The sequence below is a fragment of the Labrus mixtus genome, chromosome 8 (assembly GCF_963584025.1).
Source record: "Labrus mixtus chromosome 8, fLabMix1.1, whole genome shotgun sequence".
Lineage (NCBI taxonomy): Eukaryota > Metazoa > Chordata > Actinopteri > Labriformes > Labridae > Labrus > Labrus mixtus.
Window position 1 is genome coordinate 29,608,074 of NC_083619.1, and position 12,011 is coordinate 29,620,084.

Consider the following 12,011-nt stretch of genomic DNA (forward strand, 5'->3'; position numbering starts at 1 on the left):
CCTTAGAGTTTTTATTTAGTTAACTTTAACAAGCCGTAGTGGTTCTGAATGTTCCACATATTCTCCTAGCGTCTTTAGTCTTCGTTAGCTTAGCTTTTGCTAACGCCTCTCTCCTCTCTGGCTCCACCCTATTGCCCAAATATGGTCTCTTCCGGGTTCCAGAAAACCAAGAACGTCGCAGACTGCCAAACCTAAGGCTCCAAGGCAGTCCACAAACCAGCGGGTGACGTCAGAGTTCAAGACGTACATAATTTATACAGACTGAGCTTAAGAGCATGATGTGTAACGTTCTCGTATCGACAGGAGAACATTTTGATCACATGTCTCTATCAGCACTTCCAAACATCATATTCCATCCAGTAACGTCCTTCTCACTCTCAGGAGGTGATGGCCGGTGTGAGAGCAGAGCAGACCTCTCCTCCTCCACTTAAATACGACGATCCTGAGACTGAAGGCGAGGTCATTCATTAAACATGACCATCTAAAAATAAAGGCCTCCTCCTTTCACCGGAACTGCTCTCTCTCTTTAATCTGGGCCAGAGCGTGGAGTGGTTTGCATCTGCACACGAGAGAGACGACAAGAGGGACGCAGAGAGACAAAGAGGGGACGCTTCACACAGGGAGGAGGAGGAGGAGGAGGAGGATTCATCTTCATCGTGACCAAAGGATGGATCTGCTTACTGCCTGACCTCTGATCTTTCTCCAGAGCTCTGAACATTATTTTATATTGACAACTTCACATCATCAATCGTGTTGCAGCAAACTTTTAGTAACTACATCGATGATGAAAAAATCAAGCTTTTAAACATCAACAGCAAACTTTGTTTTTGTTTTCAGTCATGACTGAAAATCAACAAATGTTTCACGATTTGTTATTTTAAATTCTTATATTCTGTGTTTATGTCACCAAGCTTCTAAATTGTTTGCTGCCTTTTCTGGACAAGATTTACTTTTTAAATTATTTTTAATCGCAAAGGAGCAGTATGTAACTCTGCCCCCTAGTGTTTAAAATGGGTACTGTAGTCTAAATTCTAAACATCATAGAGAGCTGTCTTCCCCTCCCTCCTCTCTAGAGTCCATGCTCACACAGGTCACCATGTGGTGGACTCTGAAGCTTCAGTGTTTATCCAGCTCTGCATGGGTCTTTAAACCTTTCTGTGTTCTAACCTCTCTCCATTTTTCAAAAGCATCTCCAATATTGATCCTAGTTTGAGCACGTTTCTGCTCGTGGAGCTTATTAGAAACATGCAGAGGCTTTTTAGGTCGGGTACAATCACTTCTATCTGAACCACTTCTCTTGCCCGCTTCCATCGCTGCAACACCTGTTGACCTGATAACTGCTCTCAAATCTGACAAACCGAGGGGCGTCCAAAACGGACGTGTGGGGGGGGGGGGGGGTGTCTTAAAAGCGCCTACCTTCTCTGGTCCAAACAAATCCAGAGCATTCAGGACCAGAATCTAAAGGCAGCAGAGAGAGCCTCTTGCTGGCCTTGGTTCAGGCGGGAGGAGAGAAGCTGGGCAGTGACCGACCATCACTTCAGACCCGCCAACTGGAGGATGTTGTGGTTCAGGGTCGAAACATCCGATGAAAGTTGGTCACCACCTGACGACATCTTCTCCTGGTCGAAAGCGAGTGAATTAAAGTGCAGACATTTTGATTTACCAGAGAGTAAATAAGACTTAAATAAGATGAAAAGAGACAAATGTTCTCAACCAAACGTGAACTAAAAGCCAACCAATCCCAGCCGACCTTTACCGGTGACAAATCTACATTTTATTCTCTAAGTTAAACAAAACTATAACTCAGTAAATATCGAAGATCATTAGGGGTATTATTCTGGTTTCTAGATTTGAGACAACACACATTTTTGTTTCTGCTTATTCAGGATTTAAATTACACAAGATTTCATTTAAATCCTCCTTTGATTAGGAAACCAGATTTCTTCATGGCTTGATATGCAAATAAATAAATACAACTAACACTACAGAATTATAATAAGAGCATTGTTTCAAAGTTACTGACTGTGAGCCTCATGGGGTTTTGTTTGGAAGTTGGTTTATTCACGTTCAGGACTGGGACCAGTAACTTCCTGGTGTCTTCTGGTTGCCCAGCAACTGGTCGCAATAATGACATAGTTCCCCATAAAACTGTGACATTTCTAAAAATGTTTACAAGTCACTTTGTACGGATATAAAGTGAAGAGAGCTGATAGCCTAGTGGTTATGTTGTGCATCTCGTGTACAGAGGCTGTAGTCCTCATCGCAGCAACCGTGGGTTTGAATCCCACCTCGGCCTCGAATCTGACTTCATCTCCTTCTCTTTCCTCCCAACATTTCCCGCCTCTCTTCAGCTGTCATGTCCCAAAAAAAGCAAAAGAAGGCCCAAAAAAATAACAAAATGAAGTGCTGATGAGTAGATCCGGTTACCTTTGACAAACCCAGGCTAGCTGTTTCCACACTTTATGCTAAGCTAAGCTAACACAGTGCTTGCTTGATTAATTTCACGAGCTTTCAGTCTCGAGCCTTCCGCTACATTCTGGTGTTTGTCCTTTCACATTTTTAATGATCTTTATATTTATATCATAAAGATTATTTCTAACATGAATGTTTACATTTTGAACGTTTTTTGTTGTTATCGGATTATTCATAATGTGTTGGTGATGAATGGCGGTCGGAGAGGTCGTCTTTTAAAGGAAGAATGTGTGACTCTTTGATCCAGTAGATGTCGCCCTTGAGCTCCAGCATGAAACCAAAACAAACTTCTGTTTGGTGAATCCTCCGCTCTCCTGCAGAGACCAACCCCCCTCCACTCGGGTATACACGCAAGCAGCAAACAAAACAGCTCGAGTTGCAATCACCTGCGTCCTACATTGTTGTGTTAGCAATGTTAGCGCTCTTTAGTTAGCTCGTAGCTTCATATTGTTGTGTTAGCATGCTAATGTTAGCGCTCTTTAGTTAGCTCGTAGCTTCACATTGTTGTGTTAGCATGCTAATGTTAGCGCTCTTTAGTTAGCTCGTAGCTTCACATTGTTGTGTTAGCATGCTAATGTTAGCGCTCTTTAGTTAGCTCGTAGCTTCACATTATTGTGTTAGCATGCTAATGGTAGCGCTCTTTAGTTAGCTCGTAGCTTCACATTGTTGTGTTAGCATGCTAATATTAGCGCTCTTTAGTTAGCTCGTAGCTTCACATTTCATGTAAACTGACACAGAATGAGCGTGATCTAAAAACTCTTACTAACATCCAAATAATCAGTGAGTATGTTCTTCTTCTTCTCTCTAGTTCTTGACTAAAACAGCTTTTATACACAAGGGGAGGAGCCGGCCGTCCCGTCCATGTAAACACGGCTCTGACAACAACACAGCCAGCGGGACTCGAGCTTCTCCCTCATTGTAGACAGTCAGGACTCAGAGACACATTTACACTGGACAGACTTTATGATTTATTTATGTGAAACATGTCACACATTCTTCTTTTAATGTTTCTTCTTTATCACTTCTCCTCTTCCTCTATTATCAGACCCCTCTTTCTCTCTCTCTTTATTTCACCTCCTCTTTCTCTCTCTCTTTATTTCACCTCCTCTTTCTCTCTCTCTTTATTTCACCTCCTCTTTCTCTCTCTTTTTATTTCACCTCCTCTTTCTCTCTCTTTTTATTTCACCTCCTCTTTCTCTCTCTTTTTATTTCACCTCCTCTTTCTCTCTCTTTTTATTTCACCTCCTCTTTCTCTCTCTCTTTATTTCACCTCCTCTTTCTCTCTCTTTATTTCACCTCCTCTTTCTCTCTCTCTTTATTTCACCTCCTCTTTCTCTCTCTCTTTATTTCACCTCCTCTTTCTCTCTCTTTATTTCACCTCCTCTTTCTCTCTCTTTTTATTTCACCTCCTCTTTCTCTCTCCCTCCCTTTTCACCATCAGCTCTCCTCTTCCTCCTGATGTTTTTCTAACTGTAGATTCTGTCTTGTCTTCTCCACCTCCCTCTTCATCCTGGAGATTGTCTTCCTCTTCTTTTTTATCGTTCCTTCAGTTTTTAAATCTCACCTTCACCTCCTCTTGCTCTCTCTCTGTCCTCTCACTTTCCCTTTCTCTGGATCCAAAACTTTTTCTCTTCCTCCTCCAGCACCCCTCCTCCTCCTCCTCTTCCTCGGTCTTGTAGGTGAGCTGCATGATTGGGTGGCAGGTTGGAGGGGTAGTCTTTTAGAAATCACATGGTTCACGTTTGCTGCTCTGTGAGACGCCATTTTGGAGGAAAGTTTGGGATTTGTAGACCTGGGGAGGTGCAGGAGGAGGAGGAGGAGGAGGGAGAAGAAGAAGAAGAAAAAAGGAGGAGAAGGAGGAGAAGGAGGAAGTAGGAGAAAAAGAGAGGAGGGATTTACACTGAGGAAAGTTTGACACGAATGCACAACGCAGGCTGTGCTGGGAATAACACGCAGGAAGAGTGCGTGCCAGTGCGGGATAAACCAGGCTGGAGTTGAGGTGTGCCACCAGGCTGGAGTTGAGGTGTGCCACCAGGCTGGAGTTGAGGTGTGCCACCAGGCTGGACTTTGAAGTTGTTGTTTTTTTTTTTCTTCCTGGAAGAAGCATCAAAGCTCCGGAGCTGGTCGTCTCCCTGCAACCGGGCAGCTCATGCATGCACCCTAACTGATGGTTTTTATGGAGTTTGGCACTCGGCTGGTCCCACTTGGAGGAAACTAGATTTGCACTTTTTTTTTTTTTTTTTTCCTTCACCCAGCAGTGTGTCGCGTCACCGCGGTCATCAAGCCGGGGCAGGGAGCGTCTCCGGCGGGGAACTACAGCACGGAGAGTCGGTAGCGGACGGCGCCTCCTGGAGCTCCTTCCTCGGGTGATATTAGTTGAACCCGGGACTTCTGCCTTGTCTTGCTTCATACTGTAGACTTGGTGTTGTTATTCAGTCTGGACGTGTCAGTCCCCCCTCACAGGGACTTTGTTTGTCTCGGAGGGGAACTTGGTGTCGTCGTGGAGGGATTTTCTTGAGCCGTGACTTGGAGCTGTGACAGCGGGCTTTAACAGCCGGAATAATCAATAAAACAAAGCCCCAGTGCTGTGCCGGGGAGTGCATGAGGCTAACACACGACTAGCTCAATACCGAGCCGAGCCGAGCCAGACCATGCCAGTGAGAAAGAAAGGTAAGCTGCACATTATTAACTAGCTGAGGCTAGCACGGCTAAACCAAACTCACACACTCACACTTAAACAAACACACACGCACACTGACACGGATATAACTCGACACAATGACACCCCACTCGGGTTATTTCGGCCTCACAAGCCGAACCGTGCCGTGCCACTCAGGTAAAGTGAGTTAAAGTGGGGTTAGCCGGGTTAGCTGCAGTTGCTAACCAAGTTGTATATGGGGCACCTTGTCTGGAGAGGAGCCCAACTAAAAATAAACTCTCTGTCAAAATTCACATTTCCACTCTTCCCCTGAAGTCCTGGCTCATAACAGAGATATAACATTAATGTGAGGACGCACTGACAGTGACAAATGTTTAATTAGTTGTGTTTGATGAAGGTAGACTCGAGTAGGGGAGACCGGGGACACAAGTGACGGTCGCAACAAGTCCACAATCACACGCATGCGCAAAAGACCCGCAAGAGAAGGAGCTCGTACGCTGCCTTCGCGTGCTCCTTGGCTGGTAGAGTTTCCGAGTTGGAAAGTCGTTTTTCTCTCGAGTTAAGCGCGTTCACGTGCTTTCCATTCTGAAAGTCGGAATTACTTTATTATCAAGGTTTGATGATTTCGCGAACTTACCTTCCTCGTTAACGTTTAAACAAACGGCCGTCGAACAATTACAATTTAAATTTATAATTACGTGTTAAATTCTTTTTTTTTCACATTCAAGAATAAAATAGCAAAAAATGACTTAATCTGAGTTTACCTTTCTTGAATTCTCTTTGAATTCAACCCTGCTTTTATTTTGAAATAAAGTCAGGCTCTCTCGGTAGATCAAACATCATGACATTCAAATTAATGCGTTCATTTGTTTTAATCTCGATTAATCTCCTGTTTGTCCCTTCAGGCTCTCCGTAGATAGTCGTCCTCAGTGTCTCCCTGTAGTCTCAGTGATGTAAAAGAAGAACACTGCTGCATCTTTGAATGTCTCATTTCACTTTAACAAACTCTCAGACAGTAATATCCACCTGATGACATCACACACTGACCTGATGACATCACACATTGACCTTATGACATCACACATTGACCTGATGACATCACACAGTGACCTTATGACATCACACATTGACCTCATGACATCACACATTGACCTTTGTTACTGTTCCTTTGAGCTGTTTGACCTCACTTTGGGATCCCTAAGCACTTCCTGTTTCTGTGCTTAACTTCCTGTCCTAACCGTCACTCTACCAGAAGGGCCTTACTGTATTTCAAAATAAAAGGACGGTTGAATTCAAACAGCTAAACCTGTCGATGCCACAGGTATTTCTTTAATGACACATTCGTTATTTTCACTAGAGATGTTCCCGGCTGACTAATTTAATTGTCTGTTGAAAGGAAATTGAAATTTTGTTTAACTCACTAGACGTAAGATAAGAAAACTAGGACGTTGACCGATACGGGATGTTTTGGGGCTGATACTAATATCGATGTTGGGGAGAAAAAAAGCAGATACTGATAAATTGGCCGATATTTTTCTTGGATCTTTGTTCAATCTGTAGATTTAGATATCCACATTTATTGTGTTGATCCCTCAGTTATCAAACACTTGTTGAAAAGATTGAGTGATGATGCTTGTTGTAATCCATATAGCGCCCCCTGCTGGTTAAAGAGAACCGCTAGTGTAATACAATGAAACTCAAATGAAATGCTATTTGACTGGTGAATAAATCTAGAAATGTCGGCGCATATCTGAGATAAAATGAGCCGATACCGATCGCCACTTGATATGCTGATATCGGTCGATATTATCGGCTGGCTGATGAATCGGTCGGGCTCTAAAGAAAACAGTCAGAATCGTCTGCCTACACACATTTTATCCTCTATTGTCCGAATTGCAATTCTTTTTCTTTTTTTTGCAATTTAGGTGGTGTGCAGGAGTTTTTCTGCAAATCATGATAATTTAAAAGCATCCACACCCGACCTGACGCCGCACTCTGTGCTGAAACACTGACCTTAACCCAACCACTGCTTTAATTTCCTCGCTGTCTGTGTTTTTTGTAAAGCATTAAGTGTAACACTGCGGTATCGTTCCATCACTGAGGGATTATTGCAGCAGGGAAGCAGCTTTTTATTCAGACCAGCCTGCGATCGCCGTGTCTCAGATCGTTTTTCATTTATGGTAAAGACCCTGACTGAACTATGTGTCCTCGACTCACCTCCTCCTCTTCCTCGCTTCAGATGCACAGCGAGCCCTCCTGCTGCTGGAGGAGTACCGGGCCAAGCTGCACCACGCCGAGGACCGGCAGCTCCGACACTCCATCCAGAGGGTCATCGACATCTTCCAGAGCAACCTCTTCCAGGCCCTCATAGGTACGAGCACCACACAGCCTGGAAACATCCTTGAGGCTGTACCAGGCAGCTTTCAAGGCCTGAGAAAAAGTCCTGGAAAAAAACTAATTTTTAATATTTTAATCAGGCAAACAAAAATGATTTATAAAGACGGTTTCTGAGCTGTAGCGCCTGCAGCAGGTAAACAGACTGTAACGTCTGCAGCAGGTAAACAGAGTGTAACGCCTGCAGCAGGTAAACAGACTGTAACGTCTGCAGCAGGTAAACAGACTGTAACGTCTGCAGCAGGTAAACAGACTGTAACGTCTGCAGCGGGTAAACAGACTGTAACGTCTGCAGGTAAACAGACTGTAACGCCTGCAGCAGGTAAACAGACTGTAACGCCTGCAGCAGGTAAACAGACTGTAACGCCTGCAGCAGGTAAACAGAGTGTAACGCCTGCAGCAGGTAAACAGGCTGTAACGTCTGCAGCGGGTAAACAGACTGTAACGTCTGCAGCAGGTAAACAGACTGTAACGCCTGCAGCAGGTAAACAGAGTGTAACGCCTGCAGCAGGTAAACAGGCTGTAACGTCTGCAGCAGGTAAACAGACTGTAACGTCTGCAGCAGGTAAACAGACTGTAACGCCTGCAGCAGGTAAACAGAGTGTAACGCCTGCAGCAGGTAAACAGACTGTAACGCCTGCAGCGGGTAAACAGAGTGTAACGCCTGCAGCAGGTAAACAGACTGTAACGTCTGCAGCAGGTAAACAGAGTGTAACGTCTGCAGCAGGTAAACAAACTAACGTCTGCAGCGGGTAAACAGACTGTAACGCCTGCAGCAGGTAAACAAACTAACGTCTGCAGCAGGTAAACAGACTGTAACGTCTGTAGCAGGTAAACAGACTGTAACGTCTGTAGCAGGTAAACAGACTGTAACGTCTGCAGCAGGTAAACAGACTGTAACGCCTGCAGCAGGTAAACAGACTGTAACGTCTGCAGCAGGTAAACAGAGTGTAACGTCTGCAGCAGGTAAACAAACTGTAACGTCTGCAGCAGGTAAACAGACTGTAGCAGGTAAACAGACTGTAACGCCTGCAGCAGGTAAACAGACTGTAACGCCTGCAGCAGGTAAACAGACTGTAACGTCTGTAGCAGGTAAACAGAGTGTAATGTCTGCAGCAGGTAAACAAACTGTAACGTCTGCAGCAGGTAAACAGACTGTAGCAGGTAAACAGACTGTAACGTCTGTAGCAGGTAAACAGACTGTAACGTCTGCAGCAGGTAAACAGACTGTAACGCCTGCAGCAGGTAAACAAACTGTAACGTCTGCAGCAGGTAAACAGACTGTAGCAGGTAAACAGACTGTAACGTCTGTAGCAGGTAAACAGACTGTAACGTCTGCAGCAGGTAAACAGAGTGTAACGTCTGCAGCAGGTAAACAAACTGTAACGTCTGCAGCAGGTAAACAGACTGTAGCAGGTAAACAGACTGTAACGCCTGCAGCAGGTAAACAGACTGTAACGCCTGCAGCAGGTAAACAGACTGTAACGTCTGTAGCAGGTAAACAAACTGTAACGTCTGCAGCAGGTAAACAGAGTGTAACGCCTGCAGCAGGTAAACAGAGTGTAACGCCTGCAGCAGGTAAACAGAGTGTAACGCCTGCAGCAGGTAAACAGAGTGTAACGCCTGCAGCAGGTAAACAGACTGTAACGCCTGCAGCAGGTAAACAGACTGTAACGCCTGCAGCAGGTAAACAGACTGTAACGTCTGCAGCAGGTAAACAAACTAACGTCTGCAGCGGGTAAACAGACTGTAACGCCTGCAGCAGGTAAACAGACTGTAACGTCTGCAGCAGGTAAACAAACTGTAACGTCTGCAGCAGGTAAACAGACTGTAGCAGGTAAACAGACTGTAACGTCTGCAGCAGGTAAACAGACTGTAACGCCTGCAGCAGGTAAACAGACTGTAACGTCTGCAGCATGTAAACAGACTGTAACGTCTGCAGGTAAACAGACTGTAACGTCTGCAGCATGTAAACAGACTGTAACGTCTGCAGGTAAACAGACTGTAACGTCTGCAGCATGTAAACAGACTGTAACGTCTGCAGCAGGTAAACAAACTAACGTCTGCAGCGGGTAAACAGACTGTAACGCCTGCAGCAGGTAAACAGACTGTAACGTCTGCAGCAGGTAAACAAACTGTAACGTCTGCAGCAGGTAAACAGACTGTAGCAGGTAAACAGACTGTAACGTCTGCAGCAGGTAAACAGACTGTAACGCCTGCAGCAGGTAAACAGACTGTAACGTCTGTAGCAGGTAAACAGACTAGCAGGTAAACAGAGTGTAACGTCTGCAGCAGGTAAACAAACTGTAACGTCTGCAGCAGGTAAACAAACTGTAACGTCTGCAGCAGGTAAACAGACTGTAACGTCTGCAGCAGGTAAACAGACTGTAGCAGGTAAACAGAGTGTAACGTCTGCAGCAGGTAAACAGAGTGTAACGTCTGCAGCAGGTAAACAGACTGTAGCGTCTGCAGCGGGTAAACAGACTGTAACGTCTGCAGCAGGTAAACAGACTGTAACGTCTGCAGCATGTAAACAGACTGTAACGTCTGCAGCAGGTAAACAGACTGTAACGTCTGCAGCAGGTAAACAGACTGTAACGTCTGCGGCAGGTAAACAGACTGTAACACCTGCGGCAGGTAAACAGACTGTAACGTCTGCAGGTAAACAGACTGTAACACCTGCGGCAGGTAAACAGACTGTAGCGTCTGCGGCAGGTAAACAGACTGTAGCGTCTGCGGCAGGTAAACAGACTGTAACACCTGCAGCAGGTAAACAGACTGTAACACCTGCAGCAGGTTAGTCCTGGAGCAGTGTGACCGCAGGCCAGCGGGGGAGGGGGGGCCACTTTCTTAAGCACGGTATGGAACAACTTTATCGAGTGTGAGTGAGTCCTTAAAACAGAAAGTCATCTCCTGTAATAAAAAGGTCTCTCTCTGTAGGGATCCTTTGAGTCGTTGGACGTTAATGAGAACACAGCTTTTCCGAGGGAGACGTTCTGTGATCCTGTAGAGACAACATGGACATGAATTTGTACACAACACTCTCAGTGATATTTTTAAACCTTTGTCGTATCTCTGAAAGATCTATTTTTATTCACTAAACCGAATCAGTGCCTTTTAAAAATAAACACGACTTCAGTAAGAGTTTGTCTTCGAGCAACGAGCAAACGGTTAGAAGTTAATAAGTCGCTTTGTGTTGATGCTTCTCTTCATTAATCGCCTTCTGAATCAGCCATAGTGCGTTTTTAAAAAATGAGAAAACATCGTCAGCAGCAGCCTGGACGTGATGATGAGAATGAAACACATGAGGATTTTGAGAGCACAAAGAGAGGCTCGTTTATCTGAAAGGGAGAGTCGGCCGTGGTGGCTGTTTAGTTTAGTGTCTGATGTGTGAGCGGTCACAGCGGGGCGAGAGGTCGTAAAGTGCGTCCGTTTGTCTTTGTGAGGGCAGGAGTCCTGAGGAGATGATGAAACATCCGCTGGTGTGACTAAAAACAAGACGATGTGGTCGCTGATCAATCTATATGTATACAGCAACGAATCAAACCAAAGGGACGCTTTCCATAAAAGAAACCACTGCGCCACCGGCACCCCGCATAACGTTAACATGTACAACCAACGCTCCAAACCCCCGCATGATACACGAGGCTTATGTTTTGTGTTTGCGTAGTTTAAAGCAAGTATACTCAGGACTATTTTGGGACCATTCCCAAGTTTTTACAGTGGAAACGACAATAAATGTGTACCGTACTGAACCAGACCGCTTGGTGGAAACCGGGCTTATGTGACCAACAAGGTCTGGAATATATCCAGAGAAGTCCTCTTGAAATGATCTTTATGTGAAAACATGTTCAGTCTCAGAAATGGGATCAGGAAGGACAGGAGGAACTGTCAGCCTCTTTCTGTTTGATGAAAGAGCCCCCCCCCCCCCCCCCCGTCTTTATTTTAACAGCTTCCCAAACAGAGCTTCATCAAAAACCCACAAACAAACATCAGTAAGTGTTGCATTCATTTATAGAGTCTCCAAAACTGGACCTGCCAGCTGCTCGGTTGTAACAGCTGGATTCAAAAGTACCATCTGCCTGAAGTGACGGCAGTAATCAACACGTTTCATATGTTGTTCTGTAAAGTCCTGAATCTGTCCGACACTCACTGACTCTGCCAACACTGAAAATCTGTGCAGAGATAAATGTTTATCCCCGCGTCTCTTCCACCTGCAGCTGTTTGATCATCAGCTGCCAAAAAATCACGCTCTCCGATAAACACGTTTGTTTTGTTGCTCTCATCGCTCTGCAGGAAAGTGCAGCCTGGGGAAAAAAACAACTTTTTCTTATTTAAAAGACGATTAGAGCAGCCGACAATTCAAGGGCAAACGGAGCGAGACAGAGAGCGAGGAAAGACGGTTATACTTCAGCTCCGACGATATATGAAGCGATATGTAGATTATGAATATGACAATGTAGAATACTTAAATGTAGATACTTCA

At 45.0% G+C, this 12,011-nt stretch overlaps 1 protein-coding gene and 1 long non-coding RNA gene across 17 annotated transcripts in view; one reads left to right on the plus strand and one right to left on the minus strand.

Annotated features, from left to right (window-relative positions):
• Nucleotides 1–4,253: 4,253 nt before the first annotated feature.
• Nucleotides 4,254–12,011, plus strand: part of LOC132978393 (disks large homolog 1-like) — a 93,679-nt gene continuing 85,921 nt past the window's right edge. For 6 of the 16 annotated variants that reach the window (XM_061043566.1, XM_061043568.1, XM_061043574.1 and 3 more), the window contains exons 1-2: nucleotides 4,254–5,142; nucleotides 7,371–7,502. In XM_061043566.1, the coding sequence (XP_060899549.1) occupies nucleotides 5,124–5,142; nucleotides 7,371–7,502 (151 nt within the window). In that variant the 5' untranslated portion in view covers nucleotides 4,254–5,123. The remainder of the gene's footprint in view (nucleotides 5,143–7,370; nucleotides 7,503–12,011) is intronic. The other 10 variants (XM_061043583.1, XM_061043577.1, XM_061043580.1 and 7 more) reach the window with 3 other exon arrangements.
• Nucleotides 5,997–6,425, minus strand: LOC132978436 (uncharacterized). Its single transcript, XR_009673912.1, has 2 exons — nucleotides 6,263–6,425; nucleotides 5,997–6,157 (listed from the first exon to the last, which is right to left on the minus strand). It is a non-coding gene; the product is annotated as an uncharacterized LOC132978436 (long non-coding RNA).